Consider the following 22,373-nt stretch of genomic DNA (forward strand, 5'->3'; position numbering starts at 1 on the left):
CTGGCAACTTCCTCTGAGTCTACCAAGGTAGAATCCACTACAGTTCGACTGCACCCACTATCCCTAAGAGCTGGAGTATCCACTCCATTGATCAGCACACTGTCTTTAAAGTAGTGCTTGGTATTATCCGGAATCCTAGCATACGCCTCTGCGACTTTAGGCTCCCAGGAACCCAGGGACACTAAAACTACCTCAGCCTCTATTCCGCTGGGAAATGAGTCTGAGGAGAAGGATGCTCCTGTAATCTCTTCTTCCTCGTAGGAGGAGAAGGCCAGATTAGCGGAGTGGACCCCCAAAGGTCTAACCTTACAACGGGGATCCCCCTTCACATGGTCAGTTGCTCCACAAGAAAAACAAGCCCCATTGGGTCTGTTTACGTAGGGAGGCTTATTATAACCAGAGTTCTGTTTCGGAGGCGAACCTCCACTACCCTGTGAGTTCTCGGATGGCTTACCCTTATTTTTCTTTTTGTGGCCCTTATGGGAAGAAGATTTAGCAGATTCCCCACCCTCCATATCTTTGGACTTTTTCCCTTCCTCCTGCTTACCAGGATGAGTTTTGTCCTTATGGGACACTCGATGTGACACCCATAAGTCTGCTGCAATGGCCAGCTTCTTAGGATCTATCTCCTTCGAATCGGCCAAATGCTGCTTAAGCTCCGGGGAAGAAGAAGCAAAAATGTGCTCCAGCATGACCAGATTGATCATGCCTTCGAAGGTAGAAACCTTATAACCTTCAACCCAGCCAGTCAAGTTTTTCAGGGACTCAGCTACATACGACACCCAAGTACCACCTTCCTTTTTCTTATACTCTCTAAACCTTTTTAAATATTGGGTCGGAGTCTTCCCAAACTTTAAAATGAGAGTCTGCTTCAACATTGCAAAATCAGCGCGCTCAGCCTTCGACATTTCCATAATGGCACTGCAACCAGAATGGGGCAGTCTGCTGAGTAACCATGCAATCTTATCCGCATTATCAACCTCTTGAACCTCGCATGCATACTCAAACGCATTTAACCAGTCCATAATGTCATTTCGTTCCTCATACACACTGAGCAGATCTTTTGGAAACCGTGGATGAGAGGAAGCCCCAGAACCATGTCCAGGACCCTTGGACCCATTTGCGAACTGAAGCTTGGCCAGTTCCAACTGGTGATCCCTGTCTTTTTGTTTTTCTGCCTGGTCGATTTTCAGTTTGGCTATGCTGAATTCAAGCTCCTGCTGCCTAAACCGCAGCTCTTGCTTCTTGAATTCAAGCATAGCCTCCCCATCAACACTGGCAGAGGAAACGTTAGACATTACATCCTCCCTGTCCTCGTGGTCGTGATGGATCAGTGCAGCGGCAGAACCGTCGGTTCTGCCAGTGAGAGCAGCCCCACCACCTTCTGCACTGTCCTCGGAAGTTATAGCGTCAAGCTGCGCTTCTTGCCACGCCACGATTCTCTGGATCATTTCCAATTTAGTGCCTTGAGAGGAAACCCCTCTCTCCGCACACATCTTCTTCAATGTTTCAGATTTCGAAGCATTTAAGGTTAATAAAGTATTCGTTTCCATACTGTCGATAGGACTATGGCCTTTTTAACGTTATATTCAATACTTTACTGCGTGTCCTGGTTGGAATAACCTGAAAACGCCTTAGCTCGTGCGCAACACTGGATACCTTCAGTCGTATCCCACCGCTGTACACCAATTTGTTAAGACGGATTTCTGAACTCTGTCCTGGTGGCGCAGAGGTTCAGAAGGCCAACCTAATTACTTGGAACAGGGTAACCTCTGGACAAGCCAGACCAATCAAGGTAGCGATCGCGGCGGTCAAGACTAGGTCTCAAGAGGGGTGAGGGTGACTGAAAGCCCGCAGTGAGCACACAAAGCAAGAGCGCTTACAAACTACTCCAAACAGTTGTTTATATCAAAAATAGATACACATTTATTATAAGGCCTTGAAACTAATAACCACAGTAAAAGCAGCAATATACAACGATATTAAACCAACACATACACTATCCACCCAATATATATACAGAATACACAGTTTCACAGCATTAGCAGCACGAAATATGTTATCCACCTGCAGGGGAAGGAAAACAGGCAGTGCGAACCAATGCGAGTGATATGTCCGCCTTCTGAGGCCCCTAACTGGATGGTAGTCCAATCCCTACGAAGAGTGGAGCCTAGCGCTCAAAAGTACCTGCACACGCCGGTGCCAATGGGCAGAAGGTGAAGCTCTTCGGAGGACGTTGAACAGCTCTGTAGGGAGCTCTAATGAAGGAGAACACGGTCCGCGACTCTAGCGCAGCCTCCACTGTGAGGCAGAAGCAGGGCGCGAGTACGGACAAGGGGTGCTGTATTTACAGCGGGGAAAAGCAAGGGGCACTGCAGGAGGGCGACCAGATCCTAGCTAATCTACTCACCGGTCCCCGAAGCAAGCAGGCCCGAGCTTCTCCTCGATAGATACAGCTTCTGGCAGGTTCTGAAGAGCAGGGAACGTCTCGTCGTCGTGCAGAGTAAAAAGACGTCCCGATCGAAGAAACAAGCACAGTTTTGTCGCCACAGCAGGGCAACGGAACGGCCGGGTGTATTCAAGCCAAACGAGCACTGCTCACCTCTAGCTTAGGACTGCTAAGCAAACGAAGCGTGTGAGCATGCCCCGGACTCAGAATACCACCCAACCTGTCGGCGATTACAGAGCAGGCCTCCTTAGTAAGCTGGTCAGTCAACTGGATGGCCCAGAGACACTTCCGAAGGCTTACAGCAGGAGTTGATGAAGGTGCCGGGAATAGCTGGTCCTGCTATTCCAATAGGTCGAAGCGCCAGTACAGGCCTTCTTGTTCGATCTTAGGTGGAAAGGGCTTCACCGGACGACAGCAATGAGGAGCAGAAGTTCTTCAGGGGGTCACCAGCGATTCCTCGGTCCAGCCTCGTGTTCGCAGGATACTTGGCTCCTGTATCCCTGGGTTCGTAAGAACTCAGGAGATCGACATGGCAGTGGTGTTTCCAGCTCCCTCTTATCCACGGTTCCCTTCGCGCCAAAACGGAGGGGAGCCAATGGGAGATCCGCTCATCAACACACATACCATACGTGGACCAATCACGGACCACAGTGGTCCCAGGCATTCACACCACCCTAGACTCTCTGGCACCCAGGATGTGTATTGGGACCAGACAGCCCAGCCCACATCCTGGGGGCACTCAAACGACATGTAGAAGCCCGCGAAAGCAACCGTGTTTCGCGGGAAACTACATGCCCAAATAAGGAAGGCCCCGGGTCGCCTGACCTGGGGGAAGGTAAAGGGAGCAAGACGGACAGTGGACTAGACAAAGGAGCCTCGTGGTCCGGCCATTTTGTGTAGCCGGGCCACCCTTTTGTGTTCGCGGCAAAAACGTGCTCAGAACGGCAAAAGGAGCTCAAAATAAACCAAATGATCGCTGCCACCAGCCCAGTCCCTGAATGACTTGCACCGATCCAAAAACCATCCTACAAGAGTGTCTAGGGTCTGTAGAAGGCTAGAGACCCAAGAGAGCTGTAACTTAGCTTACAGTGCCCTCTTGTGTCGTGTTGCACTAAAATGGCGACACGATAAAAGAAACTACGGGAAACAGCGTTCCCCGGTACTGACTGTCTTAAGGGCATGTCAGTTTCCCCGTAAGAAAGGAGCGAAAGCCCAGAGAAGTACAGCAGAAGGCTGCACTTCTCTGGCAAAGTCAAGAAAACAGGTTGAAAACAATAGCAAAAAGTTTAGGGGTTGCCACATGGAAGGAAAGTTCCCTACAATAACGAAATCTTTCCTAACACCCCTCACCTTCCTCACCCAGCCCATCCTCCCCCTCTGCCCTGGCACCCCTCACCTTCCTCCCCCACCACATCCTCCCCCTCTGCCCCGCCCAGGCACCCCTCACCTTCCTCCCCCAGCCCATCCTCCCCCTCTGCCCTGGCACCCCTCACCTTCCTCCCCCACCCCATCCTCCCCCTCTGCCCTGTCCTGGCACCCCTCACATTCCTCCCCCAGCCCGTCCTCCCCCTCTGCCCTGTCCTGGCACCCCTCACCTTCCTCCCCCAGCCCGTCCTCCCCCTCTGCCCTGCCCAGGAACCCCTCACCTTCCTCCCCCAGCCCGTCCTCCCCCTCTGCCCTGGCACCCCTCACCTTCCTCCCCCTGCCCGTCCTCCCCCTCTGCCCTGCCCAGGCACCCCTCACCTTCCTCCCCCAGCCCATCCTCCCCCTCTGCCCTGGCACCCCTCACCTTCCTCCCCCAGCCCATCCTCCCCCTCTGCCCTGGCACCCCTCACCTTCCTCCCCAGCCCATCCTCCCCCTCTGCCCTGGCACCCCTCACCTTCCTCCCCCAGCCCATCCTCCCCCTCTGCCCCGCCCAGGCACCCCTCACCTTCGTCCCCCAGCCCGTCCTCCCCCTCTGCCCTGCCCAGGCACCCCTCACCTTCCTCCCCCAGCCCGTCCTCCCCCCTCTGCCCTGCCCAGGCACCCCTCACCTTCCTCCCCCAGCCCGTCCTCCCCCTCTGCCCTGGCACCCCTCACCTTCATCCCCCTGCCCATCCTCCCCCTCTGCCCTGCCCAGGCACCCCTCACCTTCCTCCCCCAGCCCATCCTCCCCCTCTGCCCTGGCACCCCTCACCTTCCTCCCCCAGCCCGTCCTCCCCCTCTGCCCTGGCACCCCTCACCTTCATCCCCCTGCCCATCCTCTCCCTCTGCCCCGCCCAGGCACCCCTCATCTTCCTCCCCCAGCCCGTCCTCCCCCTCTGCCCCGCCCAGGCACCCCTCACCTTCGTCCCCCAGCCCGTCCTCCCCCTCTGCCCTGCCCAGGCACCCCTCACCTTCCTCCCCCAGCCCGTCCTCCCCCTCTGCCCTTGCACCCCTCACCTTCATCCCCCAGCCCATCCTCCCCCTCTGCCCTGGCACCCCTCACCTTCCTCCCCCAGCCCATCCTCCCCCTCTGCCCTGGCACCCCTCACCTTCCTCCCCCAGCCCGTCCTCCCCCTCTGCCCTGGCACCCCTCACCTTCCTCCCCCAGCCCGTCCTCCCCCTCTGCCCTGGCACCCCTCACCTTCATCCCCCTGCCCATCCTCCCCCTCTGCCCTGCCCAGGCACCCCTCACCTTCCTCCCCCAGCCACCCCTCACTTTCCTCCCCCAGCCCGTCCTCCCCCTCTGCCCTGCCCAGGCACCCCTCACCTTCCTCCCCCAGCCCATCCTCCCCCTCTGCCCTGGCACCCCTCACCTTCATCCCCCTGCCCATCCTCTCCCTCTGCCCCGCCCAGGCACCCCTCATCTTCCTCCCCCAGCCCGTCCTCCCCCTCTGCCCCGCCCAGGCACCCCTCACCTTCGTCCCCCAGCCCGTCCTCCCCCTCTGCCCTGCCCAGGCACCCCTCACCTTCCTCCCCCAGCCCGTCCTCCCCCTCTGCCCTTGTACCCCTCACCTTCTTCCCCCTGCCCATCCTCCCCTGCCCAGGCACCCCTCACCTTCCTCCCCCAGCCCAGGCACCCCTCACCTTCCTCCCCCAGCCCATCCTCCCCCTCTGCCCTGGCACCCCTCACCTTCCTCCCCCAGCCCGTCCTCCCCCTCTGCCCTGGCACCCCTCACCTTCATCCCCCTGCCCATCCTCCCCCTCTGCCCTGGCACCCCTCACCTTCCTCCCCCAGCCCATCCTCCCCCTCTGCCCAGGCACCCCTCACCTTCCTCCCCCTCTGCCCTGCCCAGGCACCCCTCACCTTCCTCCCCCAGCCCATCCTATCCTCCCCCTCTGCCCTGCCCAGGCACCCCTCACCTTCCTCCCCCAGCCCGTCGTCCTCCTCCTCGGTCTCCATGGGGATCTGCAGGTCCCAGTTGGGTCCGGACATCTCCCAAGCTCGGATGGAACTAGACGGGAATGACACCTGAGGTCATGTGACCTCTGCTGCCCACGTGACGGGAAATAGAGCGGCCGCGGCGCGCCTGACCTTAAGATGGACGCTCGTGTGTACAGCGTCTAGTCTCTGCCCAACCGCCGTTCACGGAGTGCGCATGTGCGTTTCTGCTTACGGTTACTTGTACCTTTATTTAAATCTCTCTGGCAGGAGGTAAACTGTTAAGGATGGGATAACACAATGTATTCGCTCATAGAATGTTGGGGGCAGTGGTGTGGGCGAGCATTCGCAGGAGAGCCCCTGTTCTCTTAGTTTCGCTGTCTGCTGCCTGCACTTCCGGGGGTCCGGGCGGGCGCCGACGGCAGAGCGTCTCTGTGGTTCACAGGCTGAACGCGGGCGGGCGGGCGAGCGCCTGTCCTCGCCGCTGCGGGTACTAGCCTGCTGCTCGCGCCCTCCCGCACCAGTGTCGCCGCAGGACTGCAAGATGGCGGCCTGCAGGGGCTGTGTGCGCCAGCTGCGACCAATGGCCGGGTATCTGCCCCAGCGTGGGGCGCGGCTCGCAGCATGGGGCTATCTCGCCCTCCCTGCGGCAGGGGCCAAGGCATATGTATCCGTCCCGCGGGCAGCAGCCAGGGGGGCTGTGGCCCTCCATGCTGGCACTGGAGGTCAGGGGTGTGCGCCCCTTGCCTGGGCAGGAGGAAGAAGGTACCCAGCCCGGCCTCTGGCAGGAGTCAGGACATATGTACTCTTCCCTGGGGCAGGGGGGCATGAGTGGGGGACTCTCTCAAGGACTGCAAGGGGCCCTGTACCCCTTCCTACCTGGGGGGCAAGAGGGCTTCTACCACTCTCGGGGTTTGGGATGAGGGGTAATTGTCCCCTTCCAGGGCTGGGGAGAAATGTGTCCCTCCTTAGGACAGTGGGAAAGGCTTCCCAGGGCTTCCCTGGGGTGGGGGGGCTCGGGTGTGCATCTTTCCTGGGGTCCAAGTGGCCCCCCTTCTTCTCTGTTGCAGAGGTGGGTGGTACCCGCAGCTATCGCGCAGGGGGAGGTTGGCACGGCCAGTTTGGTGCCCACCCCACACGCAGCAGGTACCTGGGCCTTGCCTTTGTCCTTGGCGGTGTGTTTGGCCTCTTCCAGACTCTAAAGTACTACACAACGGAGCACCAGGCAAAGCAGGAGGTGATGCATAAGGTAACACTCGACTTTGTGCTTCCGCTGCAACCTTTTGCACCACCCCTTTCCACTGCTCCATTGTGAGGAAGCTTCACATGGAGTAGGGTATCATTGTCTTATGACCTCTGACCTCCTATGAGCCGAGGTAGTAGACCTCTCATTGTGCAAATAGTAATCATTTGTTGCTTCCATTTGCTATAACAAGAACTATCCAGCCTTTGAAAAAGACTGTCCGCAAGGTGATCGCAAAGGACATATTGACATTTTTTATAGGTGTGTTGTGTGTGGCATAAGTACAAGGTGCATTACATTGAAGAGAATGTTCTTGGCGGTGAGGATGGCGCTGCAGATTATATTGTAATGGTGAATGGCGGTCTAGAACAAGATGATCGCGAAAGACTGGGACAGGGTTTCATTTGATGAACACAAGAAGATAGTAATGGCAGATTCATGTTCAAAGTACAACATTATGGGATCGGAGGACTTCAAGGACGTTTTTTGGGGCGTGTAAAGTGTTCAAACCCGTTATTAATTCAGGAGGTTATGAAGGTGGTAAAATTGACATTTTAGGGTGTGTGCTCAGTGACAGGAAAACACAAGATAAAGTCTACATGACAGGAGCTGGCTTACTTCTGGGATGGATTCAGCAAGGAGAATTACAGATGAACTTGCATCCTGGGGAAGATTATCAAGTGTTCTGTTTAGGCGTAGGAAAGACAAAATAAATATTTGATACTTATCCAACATTATTTAAAAAGAGAGTTGGGCATGTTGAGTACATTTGAGCATGAGATAAAATAGGAGGGTGCAGTCCCTGTGAGAGACAGGGTATCAATTACAGTGAGGAAAGATTTGGATTTACCATTAGAGGAAATGGTACAAGATTAAATAATAGAACATATTGAGTATGCAGAATGGGTTTCTCCTGTTATTCTGACAAGAAAATATGTATGGACTTGAGGAATGTGAATGAGTCTGTGATGGCTGCTTGCCATCCTCTACCTAATCTACAAGAGATGCCAACATTGAATGAGGCAAGAGTTTTCGGCACCTTAGATATGAGTGCATATCATCAGGTGAAGTTAAATAAAAACTCAATCATTAACCGCACCAATGGTCTGCATCGATTTAAGAGTATTCCGTTTGGTTTGGTGAGCGCCTCTTCTTTTCAGAAAATTATGTACAATATTTTCATGGGGTTATGAGGTGTGGTGGCATTTTAGGATGTTTTGATGCATAGTAAGAATGAGGAGGAACACAACTGTGTTCTGAGGGAGGTTTTAGCAATTTTGGAAGGTAGTGACGATACACGTAAAGGTGGAAAAATGCAAGTTTGGTGCAAAAGGAAATAGAGTATTTAGGACACTGTATTTCAGGGTAAGGTATCAAACCTAAACAGAATCTCATTGCTGCAATTCAAGGAGGACCTGCTCCGGTGAATGTAGAACAGTTAAGGTCATTTATGGGATTGCGAGAAGTTTATTCAAGTTTTATGGAACTCTTTGCACACAAAACAGAACCTTTGATGAAATTACTTAGAAAAGGTACTGTTTGAATTTGTTGAAGTGGAGGAAAAATGTTTTCAATACATTAAAGAGGAATTTATAATGGCTTTACCACTCAAAAACGCAGTGGGAAAAGATGTGTGTGGATTTAAGCAGTTAAAGCTTAGGTGCTACTCTATCCCAAAAGGGTAATGGACAGTTATGGGTGGTAGCACAAGCGGCTCGAACGTGAACCGGTGAACAGAAGTTTTCAGTTATTGAAAAGGAGCCCCTCGCCTGTACCTGGGCAGTGAAGCATTTTAGAATATTTTTGTGGGGGACTGAATTTACAATCAAAACAGATCATAAGCTGTTACATAGGTTGTTGGCACAAGGAAGAGACACAAACCTATCGACTAGATTGCAGAGGTTAGTGTTCAAATTTTAAGGGTCTAAATGCAAAACGGAATAAATTCCTAGTAGGGATAATGTGCAGGCCTTTCTCGAGATTACCTATGGATGTCATTGAAGAAGAATGCAAAGTGGCACGGATGAAGAGCAGATGGGTACTGAAGTGGGGTGGCTGAAGAAGAAAGGATGAGGTGTGCAAGCCAAGGATTATTGTGTCAAGGGTTGGCCATCGGGGAGAGAGGTGAATTGAGCTCGACAAGGAAAATTGCTGATTACATTTGTGTTCAAGGAGAATGTGTTGAGAGGCGAGGTGTTGATTCCTTGCAGGTCATTGAGGCCAAGAATAATCAGAGTTGCTCACGAGGGTCATTTGCGTATATTGGATACTAAGAGAAGAATAGAATTGCAGCAGATTTTTGGAAATTGTGAGATTATACATACCTTGTCAAATCGGTGACCAGGTCCTTACCACAAGAGTGAATCCAATGATTACTGTGGATTTGCCTGCAGAGCCATGGAAAAAAATACTAATAGGCATTAGCAGGTCCTTTCCAAGTATTGCCAGAAGATTGCAAATATTTGGTGTGCGTGATGGATTGCTATTCATAATGGCCTGTAGCTCAAACATTGAGGGAGGTGTGAATACCATGAATGTGAGGGCTATTTTGGAAAAACTATTTGCTAATGAAGGTGCACCAGAGAAAATAGTGTCAGATAACAGAGTACAATTTAAATTGAGATTGATTGGGGGTATTTTTGAATGAACACAATGTGGAGCATGTGTATACTTCCTTGTATCATCCCCAATCTAATGGCATGATCGAAAGATTTAACACAAGAATGTAGGAGTTGGTTCAGTTGTGTGTAGAATAACTGGAACTTCAAGAGAGCTGGTTAAGTTCATTGTCTTGCTGAACTACTCCCCACAGTGTAAGCAAGGTATCTCCTTTCCTATTATTGCGAGGAAGAGTTCCCTGCAGTACTTTGTGTCCTGTATGGGTGAGATGAAGGAAGACGATACAAGTGGGATGAAGATATGCAAAAAGAGTGGGATACAGTCTGTGTGGAGTTTGTACCATCTATAGACAGAAATTAGCATCCGCCTTTCTATATGGCCTTGAACTTCCTATTGTGATTGGTCTATATGGGCAGATAAAATCGAAGGGCTGATATGGCGTAAAATAATGGGGCTAAGCAATTACACACCTATTGAGGCAATTCGGCTGGAGATGGGACTTATATCTCTCTCTTCACCCCGATTAACCTAAATGGAGCAAAACTCTTCAAGATCATGTTCTCTTCTCCAGATTCTTTTTTTGACAATACTTCGCTCACCGTTGGAGAAAGGCACTAGCACGGTGATGACTAAATTTAAAATCATGAATGAGGATTTTTTTAGGAAGCTGTGCTGGACACCGAGGTGGGAATACGGGGAAGGTGCAATGTTGAAATCCTTGAAAAATGTAGCTGAGAAGCTAGACTGGGTTAATGGCCACGAAAAAGTTGCAAGTATGAAATACTTATGCAACTTTTCCAAGATGTATTTTAACTATAAAGATCCACAAGAATATCTAAAGTTCCTTCCATCCTTGGTAACGTGGCAGCTGTTTATGAATATCAGACTAAACCGCCTTGATGTATTAGAAATCAGAGGGGCATCGACTGGAATCCCTGTTTAAGAAAGAACTTGCAGAATCTGCTGTAATAAGCTAGAAATAGAGACAGCTAGACATGTACTTACCAACTGCCCCATGATGAGATCTATTTATGCACACTATTACTCTAAATTTGTAAAGGACCGTGATGGTATAAATCATGAGTATTTCTGATTGAATTGTTTGTCTAGTTATAGCCGTAGTAGGATTATTGCTATAACACACGTATGTAAATGGGCAACTGTGAAAATTTGAAGGTGATGCGAGATTGCTGGAGGAACTAAGTAAAAGTAAGTAAAGCTGATGTTCCTAATGTTTATTCTGTGTACATTATACAGGAAATTTGGCTGATTACAGGCTCTAAATGTGTACATCGCTCTTTAGGCTTTGACTAATGCCAAATGTATATTTCCCTTTTATTCTGCATGGATTGTTAGATGAATTGATTTGTTATTGGAATTTCTTAATGATATGCAAATGTATCTTATTTTGCTTTTTATATCTTTTCAATTTTACTAAGAATGTGTTTGTTTTCTTCTAAACTGTATACACAATAAAAAAATGTTTTTAAAAAAAAGTTATGAGAGAGGGTAGAATACAAACAAATGGAGCAGGAAAGGTATACAGACCATAAATGAGGTTACAAAAGGGAGATTGGGTCAGAATAAAGTTGCCCGGGAAAAGGGTTAAGGGGTTGTGGAGATTTTCAAGTCCCAAATGAGTGAGCAAGTGTAGTGGATCATGTGTGTATTTGAAAATGGGGAAATGTGGAACCTGAATAGGATAACATCTAGTCCGAGTGGAAGAAGTGCACAGGAAGGAGCGAGTGAGTGGTTCATGGCAGGAGCTGGTGGATGATCATGGAGAGAATAAGCAGAAGGAGACTCCTGTTGTTGAGAATTGAATACCAGGGAATGGTCGCGAGGGTGTGCAATAAGAAGGGAGTGATGAATATGGAACACAGTCCAGAGGAAGATTAATATCAATTTTGAGGGGTGCGCTTATAAGGTTTAAAGATTATGTAATGTACTAAAGTTCTGTTCCTTCTGGTTGTTAACGTAAAAGAGGAAAATGCAAGGCTCTGCACCCCAATACACTTGTAATAAAAACCTTGAACTTCTCTCTCCGCACTTCACCAGTCTCTACTGACTGGGCACACTCGGTGCCCTTCCCTCCCTTGCCCTCCTGCACTTGCATGATCTGTAAACAGCCCTGCCTGAAGATCATTCTGTCTGTTCTCCCTTGTCTTCACCCCTTAATGTGCACTTGGAAAAAACTGCAGAATCGCTGTCAGGCCTTTTTGCTGTAAACTATCAAATGTATCATATTCCCTTAATCTGCCTGTGCAGACCTTTATTGTCTCAGAAATTCAAGGGCTCTGAGCAACTGTTGTTTTTCCCTATGTTCTTTTCCTCCTTGAGCGCTTTGAAACACGTGCCTGTGTCTAGGCGCTATATAAACATTACCATACCATGTATTATATCCTTGGCTCCCGCAGGTCTCCCTTTCCTCGTAGCATGCACGCGACATGGAATGTTTGCAAGTGACGGTTGGGACTGAGGCTCTGGCTCTGTCCGCCTCATCTGTCTCTCTCTCTCCCTTTGCTCCGCTTATATATTTAAATAAAAGCTTTTGCTTTCACCTCCACTTTTGCTTATTCATTCCCCACAGTTTTCTTAAATCTCTTTAGCTGTTTTAGGGCTTAATGGTTGTTGGTTTAACTATCAAAGGTTGCTGTCCTTTCATTGCTGCTTCTTGTTTGGGTCTCCCTCTTCCCTGTCTAACTTTGTTATGGGAATTTGGCCTTGGTGGGCCTTCAAAGGACTGATTAACTCTTTTGGCAACAAGGACCAGACTATAATTGTCCCTGCCTAACACCCTCCTCTGTCTGCAAACCATTTTTGCTGCTGTCACTCCCTTTTTAGTTCGCACTAGCTCATCTATTCTTCCTAGCAGACCGAGGTCTGGTGACCCCCCCTAGAGACTCAATACGCCTCAGACACGGATTCAGTGCGTTGAAACTACTACAATGGTGATTTGGCACAGTACACAGGGTAACATAACGTAACTGAGAGCAACAACAAAATGTCCACAGATGTAAGTACACAAATACTCTAGTTAGCAACACACGAAGTAAGATTTATAAAGATACTATAAGATGAGATCTATACAGACATATCGGAATTCACACTGTTTAAATAGTAACACTGTAACCATAAACTAAATTAGGGTAAAAGATGTTGAACCTTCTAACCTAGGCATTGTAATGAAATAAGGGAAATATTAAAATGCTAAGCTTAATGGGTCCAAGTCCTGTGGCAGAGTCCACTAATGTTCACCGTCAGTAGCCAGCCAGATTCCCAAGTTCTTAGACAGGAAGCATTGGGGCTCGAAGGCAGTGTCCTAATCGGCATAATAATCTCTCATCAAACAAAGTAACTTTTCATGTGAAGGGGTAGTTTCATCTGCCCGGCACCCCAGTCAAGATGCCCTGCCTCAGGTTCCTCCAGCAAAAGCCGGGCACAGATTGCTGCAGTGTATGCATGAACTCCCATTGCAACAAAGGGGGGCGACAAAGCAGGCTCACACCCCCTCAAATCCTAATCAAAACACAAGATAAAAGGCTGGTGTAGACAACTGCTCTTATCGGGTGGTCTAAAGGTCGCAGTTGCAGAGAAGTATCCCATGGGACAACTTTGACATCGGTACATGGCGATTCGGACATGCATCATCGCTTTGTGAGAAAAGGCTAAAGTTGCTGCAAGACGTCTGTGACAACTACCACAGCTGTGGAGGACCCTGGGAGCACAGCAAGCGAGGAGTTGAAGTGACCCTGCCCTGGGTCTGTAGGCAAAATGATGAAAGACCACAGGAGACGGGTACCACCAGGGCTCTCCTTCTTGGTAGAGGACAGTGGAGCAGCATGTCCCAGGCTCACAACAAAGAGGCACTGGATAATTCTCAGCTGCTGGATGCACAAGATCTTAGCCACTGGAGAACTTGCCATTTTGGATGATGATCTCCAGATGCAGAAGGATATCCACTGCCCACCAGTCCAGGAGAGGAGCGCACTGTGGGCCTGCTCCCAGACGCTGAAGGATATCCACTGCCCACCAGTCCAAGAGAGGAACGCGCCGTGGGCCTGCTCCCAGATGCTGAAGAATATCCACTGCCCACCAGTCCAAGAGAGGAACGCACCGTGGGCCTGCTCCCAGATGCTGAAGAATATCCACTGCCCACCAGTCCAAGGGAGGAACGCACTGTGGGCATGCTCCCCTGTCAAGTGAAAAGTAACGTTGCACCTTGCTGTCATTGGCCTGGCCAGTGACGGTCCTGTCTGCAGACAACTGGTTGTCTGCTGCTTCTTGGGCTACGGAAACTTGGCTTCATTGGTTGATTGGTTGACTGCAGATGTCGTCAACCCCCACCCCCGATACATGAAATCCCCAGCGCACCGACAGAAGAACATGCAACATTCAAAATCTGAGCAGCTGTCCAATTGTGGAGAGCCAACTCTGGTACGTCTGCAAGGTTTGGTTTGGTGTATTGGGACTCTCTGCAGTCCCTCTGCAAGACCAAACCAATTCCATGCAGACAGAGAAACTTCGTTCCAGACTCTGGCCAAGCCTCTGATATGGAATTGCCATATATTAAATGTCCCATTTTACTCGAATAAAGGAAACATTTTGATTTAAGATCTTAACATGGCCAGACATTTTGAGCACTATTTTTCACTAAAAGCTATCATGTGGTTAAAAAAAAAAAAAACCTGGCGCTGGAGTGAATCCAAAAATAAGATGGCACTGCCACCAGCCATTCTAGGCTTCATCAGGTGTCCAAAAATGTCCATCCCATTACAAGTGGTAGAAACTGTTCCACTGCACTGCTATCCTTCTGTGATGTACCAGTGGCTCGCTATAGACATGCATGGTCTGCCGCTTCCGGCTGCACTCATAACGTTGAGGTCCAATCGGGCGCTGTTTGGTTAGCTTGACACCAAGAGCTACCGTTGACCCGAGGTCATCTGGTGCCATACCAACATACCTATGTGACATTAGCTGTGTGTGTTTTGGAGCGCACATTGTGGAGTTTTATGATGCACCCAAGATTTATTTAACCAAAAATGGGTCCTGTATGATCAGCAAACGGGCACAGCTTGCCCCTAACATGAAGGTTAGATTTGTGGTGTGTTGGGTACTAGTGCCTTGTTGCCAGTTTCAGCCTTTTAGCCCCTGCTTACTGCACAGTCTCTGCTACTCGGGAATTGCTTTTAGCTCCAGGTCATCAATTCTTCATTCTGATCCCTGTGCACCCACATTTGTACTGATTTTCCTCCACATCCTCAGATCTTTTTGTGTCTGTTACCAGGCCACAAAATGTGCAAATAGCTTGCAAATGATTTCTCCCTTTTTAATATTGCTTGGTTACCATTGCAGTTACTCTCATCACCTTCGTGGTGATTGGACCCCCATTCTTGTTGGTTTCTTTACTGTTAGATCATCTTAACACTGTGCTTGGTATGGTGCCCGTGCCAGTCTCTCCTTTTGGCCAGCCGCTTATCATTGGTTTATCTACCCACCACTGGTCAGTCTTGCCAACTGTGGTTCGTGTTGTTGGCTGGTCCCCTCGATTCCCTACTCCTTCATCCTCGCGCTTGGTTACACCAAACACATTCTCTTTGTTTGCCTCTTTAGCTTTGGTCTCTTCCTTTTTAAACCGCACTTCCTGGGGTTCTCACCTGGCAAACTTTAGGAAGTTCACCAGCATTCCCGTGAACATCCCCGTCCCTATCCCCAGCAGTGAAGTTGAGCCCTTGAAGGTGAATGGACTACCTGGACCTGAGATTCTCTCCCTGCATTGCCATTATCAACTTTAAGGGCGTATGAGCGATTTGGATTTTGACTGAGACTTGAATGCCATAATAACCAAACAATTTTTTAGCATTCCTTAGAAATACTGGACTGTTTCAACTGACTGTGAGTTTGACTACGAATGCTACTGGCTGTTCCCATCCTTCCTCATCCACTTGCGGTAAGACTGCACATATACCTGCCTCAGATGTCAGTTTGAACAATGAGTGGCTGACTGTAGTCTGGTGCTAGCACCACTGGAGCTGCACTTACAGTATTTTGCAGCCTACGGACGCTCTTCTCGCCCAGCACCCTTCTCGGGACGCTCTTTGTGTGTGTGCACTAAGCCAGTATGAAGGTTGGTAGGGGTGGGCAAGTCCCTTATTGTCGCCCATGGTGAGCAAGCATGTGGGTGGGTGCAGGGAGATAGCCTGGCGAGTATGTGTGAAAGACATTGTGTGCAGCTAGGTCTAATTTTATCGTGGGGCATAGCTGCATTCTAATGACAGACGGGATGTTGCAACAAGGACTAATCCATGAACTCTGGCTGGCGGCGGCCGATTGTGCCTAGATCCAGCACCTTGAACAAACCTGGACCTTCTCAGACAGCCTGTAACTTTCACTTTTTACAGGCATACTGCCCCTAGGGCCAATATTGTGCATGCACTAGGGGGCTGGGGCGGAACTGAGGGTATAGCGTCTGTTCATCCATACCCGTTTTTACAGCGAGTGTTTTTGCCGAAAAACGTTTAGAATTTTTTTTGTGTGTGTCTGTTCGCAAGGGCATAGACATGGTCACTGACCGGATGGAACACCTGATTATACCGGAGAAAGACCTGATCCTGACTTGATTGTAGAGCCCAAGTTAGACCTAAACCCTGGCCTCCTCTCTGTTGAGGGCAAAAAAACTCTTTTCAATGATATGCCCCCAGACTGGTCTGATTAGACGGGCAAGGAAGGCCGATCACTTAAGAGTGGAGAGCACGCACCGCCATGACCACCAGCTGCAAAGGAAAAAACACAGATTAGCACTTGGCTGTAGCGGAAGACTAAGGTGCAAGTGGGTATAGCGGGGTATACCTGTACTATGGAGTCCTGTTCCTCCTCTAAGGTAACCCACCCTGGGTGATTTTATAGAAGAGAGGAAGGTTAGCTACCCAATTATTAGAAAGGGGGGGTATGAATCCAATAACAGTATTCTAATGCTCTTACCGTGTTGATATGGGACGGCAAGATGAAACGAGCAGTACCACAACGAAGGGATAAAATAAAAAATAGGGAAGTTAGTACAGGGACTACCCCGGGTGGAACGAGGAGCGCACTAGAGTCGGGCTGGTGCACGTACAGCAAAGCGTTCAAAATGTGCACATGAAACTGTAATCCATCAAGGTAAGGAATGTGGAGTTGATGAGTCCAAAGATGAAGAGGCAATGATGAAGAAGACTGTAGTAAACTGGGAGTGTCCTGACAACACTGGAAAGGGGCAGAGGACAGGTCATACAGCAAGCAGCAATAAACAAGAATAGGAAGGTACCTGCAATTGCTCCATATAACAGCTGCTGGGTTGGAGCCAGTACCCGGGAGATCAGAAGTGCAATTAACATAATCCAGGAATAGTCCGTTTGGCAGAAAAGGTTTGGATCACGGAAGTTCACAAAAGCAAGACATGATCCATAAGCAGTCCATCAGGTAGAAAGGAGGTTTGGCACATGTGAAAAGTTCAGAGGAGTTGAAGACGGAGCTTCACAACCGCCGGTAACACTTCAGTTGGAAGCAGCGTTCCGCGCTACGCACACAGTTTTGTTTCAGTGGAAGTGAGGCTCTGGGTTCCCATTGGTTACTGCAGGCACGCAGCACAGGTGAGATGGGAAATGTAGTTCAGGCCCAATGCAGAAGACGGCAGCAACAGCCCGTTTCCATGAGAATTTCCAATGTCTATGGAACGCAGCTGAAGAGTCATACCCTGTGATGAAAGAGGGTACGTGGCCTCTTGAATGGGCTCCGGGTGGCAGAGTGAGTATGTGTGTGCATCCTGCGCGGTACCAACGAGTCCTGGGCTGTAACAATAAAGGGTTGGGAAATAAATGGGTAATTGACGGGGCGGAGGGGGTGGGGGGTTGGTCAAATTTAAAATGATACAAAAAAAGAAACTTTTTTTTTTCAGCAAAAATTCCGCTGCAAAACACCTGTCGTAAAAACGGTGTCAATGAAATGACATAGAACCAAACTGAGAAGTAGACTGCTGGAGCAAGGCCTGGCAAGTCTGTCTCCTGCCCTGGCTCATATTATGACCCAAAATCCTTGACCTCTCTATAATTACCTTTTTGACGAACTGCTGGAGACATCTGTCCTGTTTGTTGGTATATGCCATGCCTAAAACTAGGGCTTAGACTACTAAAGTGACGTCTGGACAATTAGCTGAATCTCTCCCTCAGCCCAAGATAGGCAACCTAGGGGTCATTAAGGAACCTCCTCGGGAAAGACCTAGATTTAGGTAATTGGAACATCTATCCCTGGAACCTGGTGGTCCTCCTACGCATAGAAAGTCGAGCAGTAGTCGTATGTTTGAGGTTATCGTAGAGTGCCCGCAGAAGGCACTGTCTTTGAGAAGAGAGAATGAACTTAATTGAGAAGGATAATGGACCCATATTGGCCATCCCAATGACAGGCTTGGAGTTAGGTAAGGAAGAATTTCTTTGTAAAAATGACAGTGAAGCTCCGTCGGGAAAAATATCTGCTGAAAGTCAAATTCTGATGAGCCATCCTTGGCCTTGACTAAGGCATTGCAGCCCCCTTCGAATTGTATGGACAATGTTATTGCAGAGGTTTAGATGATGGGTCTATCTGGGAGTTGGCAATCTATTAACGAAAAGATTATTTTGAACCTCAGTGTAAAAACAGTATGCACTTCTGTTTATGGGTGGAATCTTTGAATAGGATAATAATATACCTCCCCCCTACCCCCCTCCCCGAAAGGATTGATGTCAAACGGACCAAAATGAAATCTAGGTACATTCCAATCTGGTGGACAGCTTGTCAAACTGAACCGTTTGAAATCAGTAGTTGGGTAACGGGTGGTAAGGAAATCAGTGAATATCAGACTGATCGGATTTATTGTGTGAGCACATCATGTTGCAAAAGGCCATGGATTCTGCAGCCCCCATGTTATAGAGCAGCTATTCCTCCTTATGTGAGGGGTATTCGTATTGAAAAGGCTAGAATGCCGGAGATTTCCAACCTATTCCAAAGAGCACTCCAGTACCCCAGAAAGCTTATTATAAGCAATGAGGATAAACCGGAGAGGATTGAGACCAGAGATGCACTCAGAAATAAGGTTTTGCCCTGGTTGCATATGAAAGTGGGAAGAGGCTGCATCAGAATTCAAGATCTGAGACTCCTCCAGGGGGTGCAAACTCCGGACTGGTGTACGAGAGTAACACTGACTGCACCGTTATTGCTTGTGGCCTGAGCAGTCTCCCAGTGTTTGAGTCGGTACAAAAAGCTAAATAATACATCCCCTGCCTCCAACCTTAGAACGGTGCTTGATTGTGTTTTACTCCTCCTGCTGCTGACTTATGTTTGTGGAGAATTTGTTGTTCTTTTCTTACTTATGATGGCTGCTGTTAAACCGGAGCATTGATTTTTAAACTCATAGGTGCTCTGTTGTTTTTCTAATTGGGGATGTTTTTATTTCCACCCTTATTTGATTTTCTGGTTGTTTATTTGTGGTATTGTGATTTCTGTGTTAGGTTATGTATTTGTTTCCTTTTCATGCCTGTTGCTTATCCTTTACGTTGTATGTAATGACATAGGGCTTGCAGTTTACTTTTTCACTATAGAATTCTTGTTTTTTGTGCTGCATTCTTGGCCCTATATGTGTTATTGCTTTTTTTATATTTTATGTCTGATATTTTGTTTGGTTATTTGTATGCCTTTATATATTTATGTTCTGTGTTGCATACTCTGTTTTTGTTAGCACCCTGATGCTCTGTTCACACACTGCCTTACAGAACGACCAGCGCGAAGCACTTTTATCGATTCTCATTCACATAGTGCTGAAAACAGACCAACCATCTTCCTCCTGAATCTGGTATGGCTTGAGCTGGTTCATATTGAAAACCCTGAGGGGTTCAAATGAGTGCCAAGTATGCAACTTTTTTGTGTTTAAGGATGCAAAAGCAAGGGCTAGTCCACATATTATGCAACGTTCTGCAGCTTTGTTGGTTTCATTACAAGGATCTCTGCAGCTCTCCTTATGCCCAACTTGGACCACTTCCTCTTCATATTTGTTCTTTGATTAGGGCTGGACTGGCTTTCAGCTTGTCCTTTGCCATGAGCTAGTGCGTCTTTTTACATTGGCTCAAAACACAAACCTCATTGTGGCTGAGATATTGTGCAGGTTTTCAGTTACTCTTTAAGTTAATATAAGACAAGGGCACACCCACTGGGCATGCCAACTCTAGCCCACCAACATTATAACCTCATAAAGAGATAACCAGCAGACGAGACACATGCAACTTGCTCAAAACAGAGCTCTTTCCCTTATAACAGAAAAAGACCATCCCATATTCACGCCCCAACACCTTAAAATACACTTGGGTTATGGGTTCAAGGGTTGGCATAGGATATTTGATGTGGAAGAATTAAAATGAGTATGTCCCTCCCCTGCTTTCTCCCCTGATGCCAGAGGGTTTCTATACGCATGTCGGTGAGCAGCCTTGGAATAGTGGCTATTCCATGAAAGAGAAATGCCACACTAGTCTTAATCCAGAAGATGTCCCCTTTAGAGTAATGGAGAGATACAACTCCTCCTTGGGTTCGCTGTGGAGTACGGGCATAACCATAACCCAGAAAGTACACCTGGGAGTACGGGTGGGTTCCAGCCTAAATGGGAGAAGACCTTGGAGTACCGGCGATGTCTAGTATTAACAAGTCTCGCAGCTCTTCAGAACATCTTGAGTATTGGTGATATCCAGGAAGTGCAGGAACCTACCATGATGGATTCCCACCCAAGAATTGACTTGGACACATAGCAGACCTTGTGTTTTCTATGGTAAGTGAAACACACCTTGGAATGCCGTCTGTGTCGCCATACCAACAGCAGTGACAAGTGCTTACATGGGGTGCCACCTGGAGGACTTGTTGAGGAGACCCCAAAACCCCCTGACGAACAACGCACCAGCTGTGAACAATTGAATGTTGGGGAGTGCCTTGAAGTAGCTGCAGACGCCACCTAAACCAACATAGCGGGGCAACAGCGGTTGCTTGTGTGAATTGCAATACCACCCTTTGGAGGATTGGGGCTCCAGAACATCGTTTACTACTTCCAGTTGGTAGTCTACCTGCTCCGGGACAGAAGCAAGACTTGTGGAGAGAGATGCTGTCCCAGACCCTTTTGATATTCGCTTAGAGATTTGCTTTAGACGATGCTAAGCCCTGTACTGCTCTGCCAGGGCAAGGATCTGCGAACCGGAAGAAGCACTGCATGATATTTCATGCCAGACCACAAGGCTATCTGCTAGAGTCTGTCTTCCATGCTAATGATCACTGTGGACTTCAAAGAGCTGAGGGAAATGGAAGGCAGAGGTCTTGAACTGGTGGCATTCCACAACCGCCTGTCTGTAATGCATTGTATTTGATGTACAAGGCCAGTGGGTAGAGGCAAAACCTCCATCGACTGAATCGTGCTTCCCAGAGCCATAAAAGCCTGGACAGAGACTGGAAATTTAAGGCTATGATTGACACCAAAAGTATCTGTAGTAAGTGGTAAGCTAGCACCACCAAGACGTTGTGGCAAGAGCGGCCAGTCTACTGAAGGGAGTTGCTGGAAGTGAGTGTAGCCGTGACAAGTGACTGAAGAATAATTTGGCTTTTTTAGCGCTTCTTGGAGAACATCTTCATGAGGCACTGATTGTATCCTTTTGTGAGTTAACTACTAGTAAGGGTCACTTGCTGACTTGGAAACGCCCCCACTTGAATGGAGAGTGCCTACTGTGGAGGAAGAGGGACACCATGAGCATTGAGGCCGGAGAACCTTGGACGTTGCCATTTGGAACAGTCGTGAAAATGCAATGCAACTTGTTGGGAAAATGAGTTGTTTGTAAAAGAGTTGATTGATAAAATCATGCATGTTTGGACATTGGATTTTGACCGCAACATGCCGGAGAGCCTGTGATTAATTAAAAACTGCCCTTTGGGGAACTGAGTGCCAAATCCCATAACCTGTTGAAAGAATTGTCTAAAGAAGCAGACTTGGGGGAAATGTGAGTCAGACAGTGCACTAAGAAAGCATTGCACACACAAAATTCAGCACATTGGAAACTGAATTGGAGTACCGTAGCGAAGCAAGTCGCACTTCTCCCCACCAACTCGGCAAATGGTTGTCTAACAAAAATATTCCTTTTTGGGGGCCTATATCACAGGCCCACCATGAATGGGGAGACATTTTATCACAGAGAAGCGGTGAATGTTGGGAAATGTCATAGAACAGACTCGGGAGATGGACATGGTGGCATTGTGGAATGAACCTTTCTTTGTTAGATCACAAAGATTCCTGGCCCTACTGTATGAAGAACACTTTACAAAGTTGCTAGTAAGGACGTCTGTTACGGAATCGTTTTGTTACGGAATCCTTTTTGTAACTGCCAGAGTTCTGTCCCTACCACAATTGCTACTCTAAAAACACATTCAGCAAAAGTATAGTTGGGCCTTGACCCTGAGAAATAAGTGGTGGTTGGCATCTAACCCCCAACTCTTGGCTATCCAAAATCTGACTTAAAATTGCCTCCCTTACCTACAAATGCCTTAATAACAGAGCACCCCCATACCTCACTGACATGATTAGTAGAAAAACTACTCTTAGACCGACTAGATCAGCCAACTCCAATTGCCTCCTAGTACCGCGCTTCAAACTCTCCACCATTGGTGGACATAGCTTCCCAGTCAAGGC

The 22,373-nt window shown here is 48.7% G+C and overlaps 2 protein-coding genes across 4 annotated transcripts in view; one reads left to right on the plus strand and one right to left on the minus strand.

The window, feature by feature from the left end:
- BBLN (bublin coiled coil protein) overlaps window positions 1–5,923 on the minus strand; it is a 91,488-nt gene extending 85,565 nt beyond the window's left edge. Inside the window, exon 1 of the mRNA XM_069609163.1 lies at window positions 5,775–5,923. Coding sequence (XP_069465264.1) covers window positions 5,775–5,847 — 73 coding nt within the window. The 5' untranslated portion in view covers window positions 5,848–5,923. The remainder of the gene's footprint in view (window positions 1–5,774) is intronic.
- Window positions 5,924–5,942: 19 nt separating this feature from the next.
- PTGES2 (prostaglandin E synthase 2) overlaps window positions 5,943–22,373 on the plus strand; it is a 93,002-nt gene continuing 76,571 nt past the window's right edge. Inside the window, exon 1 of one of the 3 annotated variants that reach the window (XM_069609162.1) lies at window positions 5,943–6,012. Coding sequence is in view for 2 of the 3 variants with exons in the window: in XM_069609161.1 (XP_069465262.1) it covers window positions 6,338–7,042 (705 nt within the window). In the remaining variant the exon portion in view is untranslated. Of the gene's footprint in view, window positions 6,013–6,060; window positions 7,043–22,373 lie in introns of those variants that run through there. The other 2 variants (XM_069609161.1, XM_069609160.1) reach the window with 2 other exon arrangements.

This window comes from Ambystoma mexicanum, chromosome 8 (genome assembly GCF_040938575.1).
Source record: "Ambystoma mexicanum isolate Mex_15411 chromosome 8, UKY_AmexF1_1, whole genome shotgun sequence".
NCBI classification, from domain to species: domain Eukaryota; kingdom Metazoa; phylum Chordata; class Amphibia; order Caudata; family Ambystomatidae; genus Ambystoma; species Ambystoma mexicanum.